The sequence below is a fragment of the Chaetura pelagica genome, unplaced genomic scaffold (assembly GCF_000747805.2).
Source record: "Chaetura pelagica isolate M959 unplaced genomic scaffold, ChaPel_1.0 scaffold17, whole genome shotgun sequence".
Classification (NCBI taxonomy): Eukaryota; Metazoa; Chordata; class Aves; order Apodiformes; family Apodidae; genus Chaetura; species Chaetura pelagica.
In genome coordinates, this window is record NW_009970726.1 from 11,740,864 (window position 1) to 11,755,757 (window position 14,894).

The window sequence follows — 14,894 nt, forward strand, 5'->3', positions numbered from 1 at the left end:
CCCCAATTTAAAGTCCTTCCCTTCCTGGCAAGCCAGCTAGAGTAAAGCTAATATAAACAGCAACACCTTTAGAAAAATTGCAGTTTAATCTGTAGTGGTAAGGTGACAAAAGCAACAAACCATTAACACCCAGAGTTACAGAAAGAAATGTACATGAATTTTTTTTTTTAAACATATTAATGGAAAATGTTAGCAAATTCTTAAGAAGGTATTCTCTTATTAAAAGACTCATATTGATATTATTCTTTAAGCCTAGAAAAATCTTATTTTTAGTGATTAGGCAATTCCAATTTTAAAGCTGCAAAAACCTGGCTAAAAGAGCAATAAAACTATGCTGTGATCTCTAAACCCAACAGAATTGGGTAAAGTCAGATCTTCAAGTCTTTTTACTACAGTTTTGAATCCAACTGAAGATCTCTTCCTGACCTAGTCAGGTAAACAATTCACAGAATTAGCAGATAACTTCAACACTTGAAGAAAAAGTCGATTTATTACAAAACTGACTCCCCAGTACGTATGCCATCTAGTGGCCTCTTTCTTCAGGCAAGTACAATGACTAGCTATCAAAAGGTAGTGAGAGATCCTGGAATTATTTTATATGAAAGGTTAGAATATGCAATGCAGAACACTGAGGCTGACTGGGACTATCAGAGTAGAGAAATTCAACATCTGCAGATACTGACCATCAACATGGACCACCTGTACTAAAAAGGTACGTGACAAAAACATTTTCCTTTTCTTCAGAAAGGTCTTGCACCACCTTCAGTTAAACCTCTTAACTTGTGTGAAGAGCAAAGTAACTTTACATTAAAAAATGGATCCTTTAGAGTAACACTGTTCTCCTCATTCTCAATTATTTGGGTCTTGAAAGACTAATAAAGCTTTGCAGCTTCATGCAGACTCAGTTTTTCCACAAGCTTTATTAGAAAAAATAGAACTATAGCTTCAATTTGGATTCTTTTGCTTGCAAAGCCTTGGTTGCTAGTTCAACTCTTTCTTTTAATAAGCTAACTTCTTCAGCACTTTTTTGGGCTTGTGCATTTTTCAGCAAGAAGTGGTTAAGGAAGAGTTTCAAGCCTTCCCGTAGCAATCCCAGTTTGGGGTTGTCTGATAGCCTGTAAAGATACAGAGCAAAACCAGTATTTAGTCTTCCACTGTTTCAGAAGTTTCAATATCTTCTTCAGATAATGAAACATAGCAAAAAAATCTATAAAAGGAGCAAAAACCTATAAAAGGAGCTTTCCTGAGGAGGCTTTCAAATCACTAGCAAATATTGGTTTGCTAAACAGCCTAAACACATTCAATATACAATTGATCCTCAATAATAAAACTGGAGTCTTAGATTTCATGTAAACACTTACACTACAGCAGCAAACAAGGCAAACTCCATTTTTGAGCTTCCTTGTGTTACAGTGCTAACAGTTTGAAACATCATCTAATTTTTTCTAACCTTGTGACATCGCAAGTTTAATCCATCAAAATAATGGAATAATTTAAGTCAGAAAGGATATTGGCAACTTGTCTGACCTACTGTTTAAAGCCAGACTAACATCCAAGTGTGGGCAGACTGCTCAAAATCTTATCCATTCAAGTCTCGAGCATCTTCAAGGATGGAGATTTCCCAGCCTCTCCAGGAAACTCTATCCCACTTACCAAAGTAAGATTTTCCTGACAATGTTGATAAAAAAAAATATTTAAAAAAATCTCTAAAAATCTTTCCTCATTAGTATTTCTTTATTTTTCCTTCTTACACTAATGAGACCTTCTAGCAAAGACTGTTGGGAGAATGAATCCCACTGCACACAGATGGTAAAGCAATAAGGAAAGCAGGTGCTTACAGAGCTCTGCTCCTGAAAATTCTGTGACTAAAATGATAACATTTAATATCTGAAAGCCTTATTTTGTATAAAACTTATCACAGTTTTATCTAGGTCAGAGCCTATACTTCCTGCACAAATTATACACTTCCCCCCCACTCAGCCAGGAGAGCTTACTACTCAAGAGATGAATGGCTGATCTTCAGAAAAAAGCACTGTATAATTCCAAACAAAATAAGCACACTTCTTAATTACTACTCACCAAGGGTTCCCTGGAGATCTCTCTAATCACTTACCTCACAAAAATGTCAGTAAGTTCTTCAGCATCTGTTTTGATTAACAGTGTGCTCAATACTTGTCGCAAGAAACGGACTTTGGGTTTATCTAGTTCGCTGAATTCAATTACCTAGGAGAGAGGGAGGGAGAATTAGATTAAATCAAGCGTTTCACACAGCTGAATTCTCAAAAGAAAAGCTTTCTAGCACATCAACTGGCTTCCCACATACACTGAATCTTAAGTTTGGCACAGAAGAATCACCTGAGAGTGCTGCCTCCAAAAGCCAATCAATAAGGAAGCAGAGAAGTTTCTAAGGAATAGTCTACTGGTACCAGAATACTGGATATAATTTCTCAATTAGAGAAACACTTCAGAAATACCTAGGACAATCTATATAATTACCTGTTTAACACATTTCAATTATTCTTCTTATAAATTCTATGGACTCCCTGTTCTGAAACCCAAGTGCTCAGTCGATTTCTTCCAGGTCTAATAAAAATCAACATCAACTAAAAAGCGTAGCTCAAAGTCTACTGACAAAGCCTGTTAATAAAGGGGCCTTACTCTGAGTATTCTGAAGAAAATAATCTCACAACTGCTTTGGATACAGAACTGTAGACCTTCTGTATGTCTGTGTCACCACAGGTTCCCTCTTCCTCAAATGATACCATTACTGCAATCAATGGGATTTATTCAGTAAATTTGGAACAAGTTTTATCTTAGCTTATGATCATGAACAGCTAAAGTACCAGACAGGTAACAGAGAAAAAATATTTTTCATACAACTAGCAAATGCAAGGAAAACAGAATTATTTTGAAAACATACCAACCTTGAGAACTGAAAGTGGCAATGATTTTGTCCTTATTAAGTGAGCCAACAGTGAAACCAAGTTGGAGACGGCAGCAGCTGACAGGTTTTCTAAGTCTCTGATTTTGTCCCAAATACTAAACTGAAATGTCACCTAGGTGTCAAAGGAAAAAAAACAAACCCACAAATCAAGTGACTACTTACATGAATAACAACACAACAAAATCTTTTGACTTTCTACTCTTTATGAACTCTAATGAGCTGATTAACAGATGCTTGATCAGACTCTTAAATTCTTTTAAAATTCAGAAAACAGAGCAAAGCAAACCTGCAGCAGTTACTTTATTTCCTACTCAGATCTGGCCATGAGTATGCCTTAGTGAATGCATAGCTACACCAGGAGAATTCCTCCTCAGGATCAAGACCATAGCAGGCATGCAACCATTTTCAGGTATTTAATAACTGTCTTCCTAAGCACACTAAAACAAAATAGAAACAGATTCTTCTTAACCTGAAATCGTCTTTCACATTCACAAAACTTGTTGGCCAAAAATGCATAGAAGGGATTATAGGTCTTCTCCTGTAAGCAGCAGTGAAGGACAACATGAATAATTTCTCTCTCCTGCTGATCTTTCAGTCCAAGCCTAAAATTTAGCAAGAGAAAAAATCTTTTAGCAAATTACCACCACAAATTAAGAGCTACAGTTAACATTCAAGAGTAATACTTAAAAAAAAATAAATATCCCAAACACCACATTAAATTTTACTTGTTAGAAAGTTCCTACCAGCCTTTAAAACACTGAATAGACTCAAATCCATAAGATTGTGGGCTAAATAAGTATCCTGGTTTGGCAATGTGGAAATGCTACAGTTAAAGGACTGTTAAAGGAGTGGCTGCAAAAGCAAGATCTCAACAGCCAGAAGCAGAATGACACAAGCGTAATCATCCCCTGGGGAAGGAAAGGTATCCCACTCCATGTCTGTAGCTCCCCATGAATCAAAACAGAGGAGAGGGCCCTGTCATCATGGAGTGTTCTGCCCTGTGAACACAGCAGTAGTACTGCAGCAAGTGCTACTGCATGGTGTACCACTGCAAAGGTCAAAGAGTGAAACAAGAACTGTAGGATCCTGTGGCAGTTGTCTCACTCTTGCACCTTTGGTCATGGGAGGAACAAAAGCCTTTGGATCAGTATAAGCCTGTTTAGAGAAATGTTTTCAGTGTCCTTCACTTCTGCAGTACTTACTAGGGATAAAATATTTTAAGATGTTATTCCTACTTATTTGGTGATATGAATAATTTAATCTCTTGGCCAACTCCATGCTACAAAATACTTGAAAGTAATGGTTGTTTCATAGTAGCTGAAGACAGTGTAGCCTGTGATTCAAAAGGCTTTAAAAAAAGAGAAAGCCTGAAGAAAACATTTATCAATGAGTTCTTAATGCTGGTTACCCCAGCATAAAGGCCAAGGACTGAGCAGCCTTCCTGCCTGAGCAGCTGACCAGTCTAAACGAGGGCTGAGACACTTTGGCAGGGAATGGTAACTAACTCGCAATGCACCTGCTCTGTGAATAATATGATTTAGCTTCCAGGGCTGCCAAATGCTTGGCAGCATTAAAACTAATTAAAATGAAAAATGCTTCATATTATGACCCAAAAAAAGTCAGACAAAATTCTTTGAGTTGCTTCAAGCTCAAGTTTCACACGGCATTAGTATAACTCAAGTGTATTTTCTAACCAAGTTTGACACCATTGGAACTTGCTCTGCAAGTTCCATCTGCAGTTTTTCACTGCTTGGTTCTAATACGCCTCATTTGTAAACACCTCCAGACATCTGCCATTGCTTTTGATCACAGAAACAGACCAGGTTAACAGAAAATACTGTCTTTCAGCCAAAAAAACCCAGAATTTAAGGTTCTACAATAGGAAAATCTGGGATGATTTCTAGGCTGATTGCTAATGAGCAGTGAGAACTTAGAAGTCTGCTTCTCTAAAAGAGACCAGCACTGTAAGTGCTGTATCTGTGATACAATTTGCTTGCTCTCCAATCAGCCAAGTTTGATCTGATTTTACTATGAAGCAACAGATTTTAAAAAATTTACACATTTCCAGCCACCCAAAACGGATTTAACAGATGACTTGTGAAGTTACACTGCAATTACTAATTTGGGACACTCTTTTTCCTTACTTATCATCACTTCTATCACAACTTGCTTATTTAGGAAATATTCACGTTACCAGACAGTTCTAACCACGTAAATCAGCAGTTTGATGTTTAGTTTTGTTTTTACCTTCAGTTCTTCACAAACTTAGTAGTATGTTATCTTTTCAGACCTAGCATTACTAAACATCTAAAATTTAAGAATCAGGATTGTCTTTCACTGTGAAGCTTCACCATAAACTCCTACAGATCTCATAAGCCTGATAATCTTTGATAAAGAATATGCAACTACCTCACCTAATAAATCATTCCCAAGTTACAGTATTCCCATGGTTGTGTATGCCTTGATCGCATGAAGAAATTCCCACTGTGTACAAGATACTGGCCTCTGAAGTAGGTTATTTATCACTAAGCAGAATCCTGCCTCTAAGTAGGTTAGGTATCATCAGCTGAAGCCCAAACCTATTACTGTCTTTAGATCAAAAACAGGAACACTCAAATCCACCTTTTAAAAGCCAGTTCAATTTATTTTACATACTTGCTATCATGAATTACACATCCCACTACAACAGGATATCTAGGACTTCTACAAGTTTCTTTTGTTTGTGAGATGCAAAGTTTCTCACATGCTTCACCTCTACAAAACAGCTTTAAAAACTGCCTCAAACTTAGAAAGCATTCATTTCCTCTCCTGTGCCAACCTGTGTTTTGTGAAGGTGTGGCCCTTCAGCTGATGAAATGGATCAAGCCTCACCCCCTTTGCTTTATCTCCAGTTATGTTCCCAGCCCTTCCTTCACATTGACACTTCTGCAATCACAAGCTGAGCCACTTCAGAGGGCTGTTAGTGCTTTAAACTACTTACATTATTTTGCTGTAAGGAGGAAAAAGACAAGCAAAACTATAGAAGCCTGAATTTTAAACGGTTTAAATGACCATTTAGTCACACCTCAACTCTGCCAGAGACCTAGCGACAGATAAATCAACAAGTGCAGTTAAAATACCTCTTTATATATTTCTCATACTTCTGCTTATGAGACTGACATCAAACACATGAGCATAAATTCCCACGCACCGTGGAACACATGTTCACATTGAAGTTAATTCACTTCACTGACAATTCTGTGTACTTTCCATTGGACTCTGTCAGATGTGAGACTTTGTCTCTGAGTTTGCTTTATAAAAACAGTACCAACACACACCAGGTAGCCTGTAGTCAGTCCTTCTACCAAGCCTGTATGTATACAGATTTGTATACTAGTTTAAATAGCATGGATGAGAGTCAAGGATCAATTTGCAAATTGAATTACCAGGTCTTGGCAAGAACTGCAGCAGCAGCAGCTAATTTCTTTTAATTGAACAGGCCATATTAAGATATTGGAATGACTCCATTGCAGTCTTAAATCCAAGCTGTGTTTTGCAGAAGTGGCATTTAATCAAATATTAGTTGACTTTATTACAAAGTCTGTTTTGGTTTGGTTAGCAAATTAAATAATTGCATGCCATCCTGGTAAGATGATTACCTTGAATTACAAGGGTGCAACAGAAAAGTTCAGACCTGATCTCTCCCCTCTCAGTTACTGCAGACTTAAAATTAATATTTTGATAGACACAATAGAATAGCTTAGTTTGAGCTTTTCCCTGATCACATCTTCCATAGAGCTGTCTGCCAAATGGTAAGGAAACTAGTCTTAACATGAAATACAGCCCTGGAGCAAATCCAAAGCTAATACATTCTGCAAGAAGGAAGTGGATGTGCTAGAACACTACCAGGTCAAGCAAGTACGGACAGAGACACGCAGGATGTCTTAACAAGGTGGAAAGGAAGTGGCAGTAGTACAGAAATCCAGCAACAAAACCAAGAGATGTTCTGAAGGGGCTTCTGGGCTGCCTCTGTAAGGAAGCAAGCCTGCAACAGCCTGCCATCTGCCAGACTGTGATGCAAACCTTTGATGCGAGAAGGCACAGGCTCCTCAACTCAAAAGATGCTGTAAATCAGTTACAGGCATGAGTGACAATAACACTGCTTTCCTCTGACTGACAGTTGGTTCTGCCTGCCCTCTACTAATATTTACACCAGCATTTTGGTTCCTCTCCTACCCTTTTACTCTATGTGGATCCCTAGCTATGCCCATCTTTAACGGTATCATCAATTAAATGCTCTTAAGCCCAGACCAGAAATGTTATTTTTCCAATGCAGCTAATGCTATTTTAGTTCTGTGTTCTCTCTACGTACTTGAGAAGTTTTTCAAAGGCATCCAGGAAGTCTTCACTTGTCATCAAGACACAAAAAATACTTCTCCTGATATCAGTATTCATTCTCTGCTTCCGAGCAAGCTCCAATATCTTTGAACTCACCTGAAAAAAAAAAAAAAGTAAATGCTATTTCCTTTGGGCTTGCTTTAAGAAAGCTATTTCTGTGCAGCATCAAGTAAGATCATTAATGAAGGTCACCAGTAAACTACGAAGCCTTAATCCAAGGGTCCTGACCTTTTGTCCAGAGACATATGCACCACCAGGAGCTTTTTCAATTAGGGAAATGTATTTTAATTGTGCCAATTTTTAAGACTTGCTTCTCGAATGCAAGTCACCACACTACTTTTAGGATCAGCTTGTATGTCACCTGCAGACAGACATTACAGGTCAGAATTCATACTAGCAAATGCACTTTAGGTCAAGCCTCTTCTTCCACTTACATAACAAGTTACTTTTGCAATTTCACAGGGTAAGAAAAAAACAAGCTATACCATAATATTTGAGCAGGTTAGAGACCACCTGGCCGAACCGGACATCCATAAGTCCATGGACCCTGATGGGATGGGATGAAAGCTTAGAGAGCTAGCAGATGTTATTGCTGGGCTTTTCAGGTGGGCTTTGAAATGAACCGACTCGTCTGAATGAAGAACATTCAAAAGACCACAAGCACGTAGACTTACAACTAGGACTGTTCAGATTTACCTTTCCCACATGCACTTTTTCCTGAGTCTTCTTCTGTGTATCATTGATCATTGGTGCTCCACTCCAGGATGACCCTACAATCCACCAGCGACCAACCCGATCGGCACTGAGAAGAGATTCCAGAGAGACACGGAGCTCAGTGTCTTTCCCAGAACCACTGCTGCGAACCTGGAGTAACAAAATGCATAAAACCCCAAAATCTTTTATTTGAATTTTCTTTAAACAACACCACCACAAAAAACCCCCAATACTTTAAGAATTACTTTAAAACAAACAACTTAATCTTAATTAAAGTCTTCACATTTCCCCCCAACTATCATTTCTGTCAGCAACCTGGAAAGAATTTACATGTTTCCAATATGCTCTTATTTCTCAAATACAAGAAGCTGTTTCAATCTACATTAAAAGCTTGATTTTTAAAAAGAGATAATTTAAAAAGTAGCAGTCTTCCAATCATAAAACTTGATCAGAATTCAGACCTGATGCTGACTTTAAAAATTTGTTACAGCATCTTAAAATCTGATGATGATTTTCTGTTTGAACACGTGATAAAATAAAAATGACATGACAAATTGCCTTATGTTTTGGAAAATTAAAAAAACACAACAACTCTTAAAAAAACCTAATTCTCAAAAATGGAGGCTAGAAGTGCACTAAGTACTGCAAAAATTCAAGAGAGGAAATTCTACAGAACTAGGTTAACCAGCTTATTTTTGCCTGTCCTATTATCACTGATACGCATATCCTGCAGTTACAAATTTCTGAAAATTAAGATGCTAGAGGTGTTGCAGACAAGTGTGATTTTTAGGTTGGAGATACAGGGACTCTAAAACCAGCTTTGTGTCCTGTGAAAATGAATTAGTTCTCAATCTAAAGAAAAAAGTACTTTCATGCTGGGGTTTATTTTATACTCTGCTGCTCTAGACAAACTGCCCTCTCTCCACCAAAAAAAGGACAGAAAATATATCCAGGTTTTCAGAAGTGTTAAGACTTCACCAGAAGTACTCTAGAACTTAGAGGCAAGCACCTGCATTCAAAATCTATGGAAAAAAAGAACCTGTCATAATGACTCATTTCTTCTGCATAATGATTAAACATCCCACATTCTCTTTTTCATGTACAGACTTGGAAGCAAAGGTTTTCACTAAGTATTATGTCCCTTCTCAAATGGTTCAGCTTGACTGCTCACTTGACTTGGACACAGGAGATAATACATAATGATCTGAAAAGTGATTTTTGCCCAGGAGCATTACAGACTGCTCTATTTCATATTCTTTTTTGGATTGGAAGGGACCTTAAAGATCATCTAGTTCCAACACTTATGCCATGGGCAGGGACACCTACCACTACATCAGGTTGCTCAAATCCCTGTCCAGCCTAGCCTTGACCACCTCCAGAGAAGGAGCATCCACAACCTCCATGGGCAACCTGTTCCAGTGCCTCACCACTCTCACAGGAATGAATTTCTTCCTCTTACCTAATCTAACCTCCCCTCTTTTCAGTTTGAAACCTTTCCCCCTCATCCTATCACTCCATGCCCCTGTAAAAAGCTGCCCTCCAGCTTTCCTGTAGCCCCTTCAGGTACTGGAAATGAATTCAGAAATAGTATAGCCCACCAGGCCAACACACAATACAAATAATTACTTCTGGTTTAAGAACAGCTTTATTACATGCGTCAAGAAAGTTCTCACCAGTGTTCTTTGCAATTTGCGGAGTTTTTCAACTGGCTCAGGATCATAACCAGGAATCTTACGCATGTCATTATTCCTTAGTGCCAACATAGTCTCCAGCATAAAACGAACCTATTGGAAAAAGAAATATTGTTATGGATTATGTGGTCTACATTTTTTTAATGGAGAGTCTACTTTGAAATTATTATTCTGTGAGAAAAAACAGCTCAGCTGGCAATATATATCCCAATTTAGATTACACAAATACAAACACAGAGAAGGATGTTTACTTTAACTCCTACTATGGTAATTTTTGTTCAAGCTTCAATTCAAAGCTTAATCTGATAAACATGATGCCTCAGTGACCATTTTTTGAAGTGTACAAAGTATCAGGAAAGAGAAGTACTATTTATTGCATAAGACAAAACAGTCCCAGTCTCACCCATTACAACCATTTTGGTGTCCGTGTCCTAAGAACTAATGGAAAAAGACAGACAAGAAGAATGCAAATAACAGAACACAGCAACAGAACACTAATGGCAACTTAGAATATAAATAGAGTATAGCAGAAAACTTCTTGGTAAATTAATACACATAGCAAAGTGCTTATTTAAAGTCTATTTAGTACAGAAGAATGTTTAAAACACACACGTACCCTAGTCTGATCCTGGAATTTCTTCTCTGCTGAGTTTGCCTTCCTCTGGGCTTCAGTGATCAGTTCCTTCAAGGCCAATGCATCATCTTTTCTTAAGGAAAACCCCACATTTTTCAGAAGAAACAAAATCAGCTCGATCTCCTTTTCAGTGAAAATGCCAACAAGCTTTCTCAGAATATCAAAGATCAGCAGGGAATGAACCACGTGGAAGTTATACAGGTGAGCAATCAAGGCAAGCAGATTTTCACATTCTTTCCCTTCATCATCACTTCTACAGAATTCATCAAATTTCTTCACCACAGCTTCCAAAAAGTGAGCACCAACCTGGCAACAGTTCCATTAAGGTGGAGAAAAAAAATTTTTAAAAATCCAGCAGTTAACCCTAAATAGATTTTACAGATGTGTTAAATACTCATTTCTGGGACACTGCCGCTAATTATTTTAAAGAAATATTATTGCTCCTCTCAACCAATATTGATGTGCTACATTTACATACACAGATATTTAAGTGGCACAACCTTTCCTTGAAGCGTATGTTATTGACACCTCGTATATGCCTTTTAAAGTCTCTGCAAGAAAAGCAAGTGTTATGAACTTAGAGTACACATACATCAGAAGTTATTTACATAATTTTCATAGACACATACTAGGATTAGCTGTCAGGCTGGCATGCTGCTACTGCTAGTAATTCATCCAGTGAAAGTTGCATGTCAGAAATCAGATGTATCAGAGTTCTGTATTCCAGAACGAAATACTTAACAGGAGGGTAAAAAAATAATATTGTAAAACAACTCCCAACATACCAAGTTTTCACAGCTGCTGAGCATGAGGTTAGGCTGATTCTGAAGTGGGAATAAGTCTTAACCATTTGTCACTGGTACAGTTAGGAAAAGAAATACCGGAATCTCTGTATTTGTGAAGAAAGAACTGATGCTAAAGACTAGAATTAGAAAGCATACCAAAATATAGATAGATACTGAACACATTATTGCTAAACAAGACCCTTCCCCATTATTCCAATGCTAATATTTGTTGATTGTTCTTATGAAAACCTTCAGTCCCAGTACTGACCTGCATTACAAGTCTTGACCAGCATAGATTTTAACTATCCAATGATCGTATTGCACAAATGCACAGTTACTGGAATGTCAACTCCTGCATTGTTCACACTGATCTTAAATGTGGCTGTGCTAAAACACTTTGGCATAACACATACTCTATTTTTACAGAAAAAATCATAGGGTTTCATAGTATACTTAAATACTATGTTCAGATTCAAAGATGCTGTGTAACAGTCAGTAGTAGAGAAGACAGTCTGTATCGCATCTATGTATTTCCAATACCTCTAAGTGTACCTATATCTAAAACCTGTATCTAAAACTATTACCAGGTATTGTGAAAAGTTCCAGCTTCTAAAAAGCCTGTGTTTCTCTCTTAAAACAGCATTGTAATATTAATATTTGCACTCAGAACTGCCTTTCAAGCAGCAAAGAGGAAGAAAAGAAGTATAATGGCAAGGCTGCATGGAGAAAGCTGCTGTAATAGCATCTGATATTTAATACAGTTTGAGAGAGCATAAGGTCACACCGATGAATTGAAGGACTTGCATCAGTACATCTTTTACATTAAGATGCAGGAAAAAAAAAATGTAACTTTTTGGGAACATGGTGCTGAAACACTTCAGTTTCCTTAGAGCCATTTCACTAAAATTAGCTAAAATCTCCCCTTGGGCATCAGTAGTGTCAGCTTCTTCTTAGCAGTAAGCAAGAGGTATTTTATCTCATCATTCATCAGATTTAAAACCACAAAAGAAAAACCTCAAAAAAAAAATCCTTTTTGAAGTTTTTGATATTGTGGAGTCATTGATAAACTTAGTTAATTACACTGATGATTTGCATTATTTGACTTAAAAAATATTTCTGATGTAAAAGGATTTCTGTAACTGTAATACTTTCCTTATCTGGATGCATACTGTTCAAGCACAATAACCTCAAATACCCAAGAGAAAAGAAATGGATTAGTGTAATTAAAGAGGAGAAAACCTGAAGCTTAAAAAAATTAGTTTTATGGATGCTTGATGAAAGAGTGATGTTTTTGTAACTTGACCAGTGGCAACTCATGGACAAAAAAAATTATACATAAAGCAACAGACTTGGTCCCTTTCACCTGTGGACATCTAACAAATAAGTTACAAACACTGAAGAAATTAATACAGAGATGCTTTTCAGTGGCACACAATAAAAAATTAAAAGGCAATTCAAACGAAGTATCAAGGAAATCACTCTACAATACTTATTAGTAGACAAAATTATTCTCAGCCACAAGAATTACCTCAATTCCTACGTTATGATGAAGAATGCTGACCAGAAGGACATGCTCCATCACCAGTCTTGCAGGCATGGCCACTGCAGTGACACAGGCATTCAGGAGAGTCTCTGTCAGGGTTTCATTCATGTCCTTTCTGCTGTTGGACATGTAGAGCTCTTCCATCTGTCCACTAATGGAGGGCAAATTCGGTTCACTCAGCCTATTGAGAAACAAAACACAACACTCACTTTTTCTTCTCCTTACACAGCTCCACAATTTTTAATTTACCCAACAAACAACCTATTATTTTTAGAGAAACTAGCATGGCTTAAGGGGAAAGATCAAAAAGCTGACTGGAAGGGACCTTTTGTATTTTGCTGTGTTCACTAAACTATGAAAATTACAACATGTTTAATAATGGGATGTGGTTTGTTGTGGTCTGTTTTTTTTTAATATTTACATGGAAAACCAGATTAGCAGCAGTATTTACAAAACACTGTCAATGTGCTTAATGTCTGTAAACAGACTTAGTTCTTACCAGCTGTATCTATGGCACATCACAGTCTTTGGAAAAAATAAGTATAAAAATACTTCATAGTTTTTTAACATGTAAGGTATAACAAAACCTAAATCACTGACCAGACTGCATACTGTAGTCTACTTTTTATAGATAACACAAATAAAAGAAAATCCCAATGGATTACCTCTTTTCAAAATACTTTACAATTAGAACACATTTGAAATGTTATTTAATTAACAAAAACTAAGTCGTGCTTTTTTAGGGGGGAATTACAATTCACACTATGAGTTTTTTTAATAGGCATACTCCAATTGACACTTGTGAATTATACCTAGTACTTGCAGTTAACTGCTGTGTGGAATTCAGCCCAGTCTTAAATTATTTGCTAGATTTTTCAACTTCTGTAATGACCAACTTTGAAGAATTTATATCAACAAAGATAATTATTATTAAAGATAGCAGACATGATTGCCAACTTAAAATCAGTTTGTGAAGAGAAAAGTCACATCCTTGCCACTTTTCTTTGAATGATGAGCAGTCACATCAAAGCAGAAAGATAAATGACTTCCCTTATTACATTACCTATTAATGAGACCATTCACCATTTTCTTCAGTCTTCCCAATTCTTCTCTTTTCTTGTCATCTAGTGTCTCCTGAGCTTTCCTTACTTGAGGGGGAATATACTTTGTAGCACTGTGAGGAGGACTCTTGCCAGGAAAGCAATAAAATAAGATATTAAATGAGACTATTATATTAAATATTCAAACACAAATATAAATTTCTATTTAAGATTAATATACCAAGCTTTTAGTTAAGTGTGTATTTTACTAATAACTCATGTCAAAGAAACAACTTCATAAAGAAGCATGCAACAAGTTACTCTTCTGGACCAACCTGATGACAGCAAAACCCCTCTTCCCTTTACATGAAATTTTCTTCAAGCTGTTGTTATTAAAACCTGACATCTTAGGTTTTGCTTTTATCAGCTACAGATGTACTAACAGTCTAAGTTAGTGACATGTGGGCTAAATGACCCCTTTGCCTTCCTCTCCTCCACCTGTGGTGCAAGACCTAAAAGCAAGCAGAACTTGTGGGACCAACCCGAATTAACACTTGAGTTTGCAAAAGGTTGCTAACTTTAACACAAGCTCTCCTTGCTCTTAGCAAAAGTTTTATACCATGTTCTCGAACTCTTAAAGATGGGGTATTTCCTTTTATCTGCTGATCTCGTACATAGAAACAAGGCCACCCTGAGCTGGGGAAACTCTCCTCCTTCACGCCTGAGCTTTCCCCAGGACTCTGCAGGCAACACTTGCTCAGTCCTCCGAGCTTTAGAGCCACGACAACGTCCTGCGTGGCCTGACACACCCGCGCTTTACACAGGCGGTGCAAACTCCGCTCAACGCTCCGGCTGGGGCGTGTACCTTGACAAGGTTGGCGTTAATCCGAGGTGAACATCCTACCTCTTCTTCCCGCCGCTCCTCGGCCGCGGGCTCGCTGCCCTCGGGCTCCCTGCCGTCCTCGGGGGTCGAGCTCTCGCTCTCCCACTCTCCTTCCACATCACTCCCCTCGGAGGGGTCTGAGGCCTCTTCCCCGTCCTCCTCCTCCCCGGCCCGCCCCGGCTCGGCCCGGCCCTCCCGCGGTGCGGGCGGCTCCTCCTCGTCGCTGCTCTCGCACAGCCTGCTCAGCCCGGCCCGGGAGCCCAGGGCGCCCAGCACGTAGCCC

The 14,894-nt window shown here is 38.1% G+C and overlaps 1 protein-coding gene across 1 annotated transcript in view; it reads right to left on the minus strand.

Moving 5' to 3' along the window:
* Positions 1-937: 937 nt before the first annotated feature.
* Positions 938-14,894, minus strand: part of NOM1 (nucleolar protein with MIF4G domain 1) — a 33,938-nt gene continuing 19,981 nt past the window's right edge. The window contains exons 2-12 of the mRNA XM_010007051.1: positions 14,594-14,849; positions 13,752-13,876; positions 12,674-12,869; positions 10,343-10,666; positions 9,709-9,819; positions 8,018-8,185; positions 7,296-7,417; positions 3,414-3,546; positions 2,925-3,056; positions 2,114-2,223; positions 938-1,115 (exon numbers count right to left, since the gene is read on the minus strand). Coding sequence (XP_010005353.1) covers positions 938-1,115; positions 2,114-2,223; positions 2,925-3,056; positions 3,414-3,546; positions 7,296-7,417; positions 8,018-8,185; positions 9,709-9,819; positions 10,343-10,666; positions 12,674-12,869; positions 13,752-13,876; positions 14,594-14,849 — 1,855 coding nt within the window. The remainder of the gene's footprint in view (positions 1,116-2,113; positions 2,224-2,924; positions 3,057-3,413; positions 3,547-7,295; positions 7,418-8,017; positions 8,186-9,708; positions 9,820-10,342; positions 10,667-12,673; positions 12,870-13,751; positions 13,877-14,593; positions 14,850-14,894) is intronic.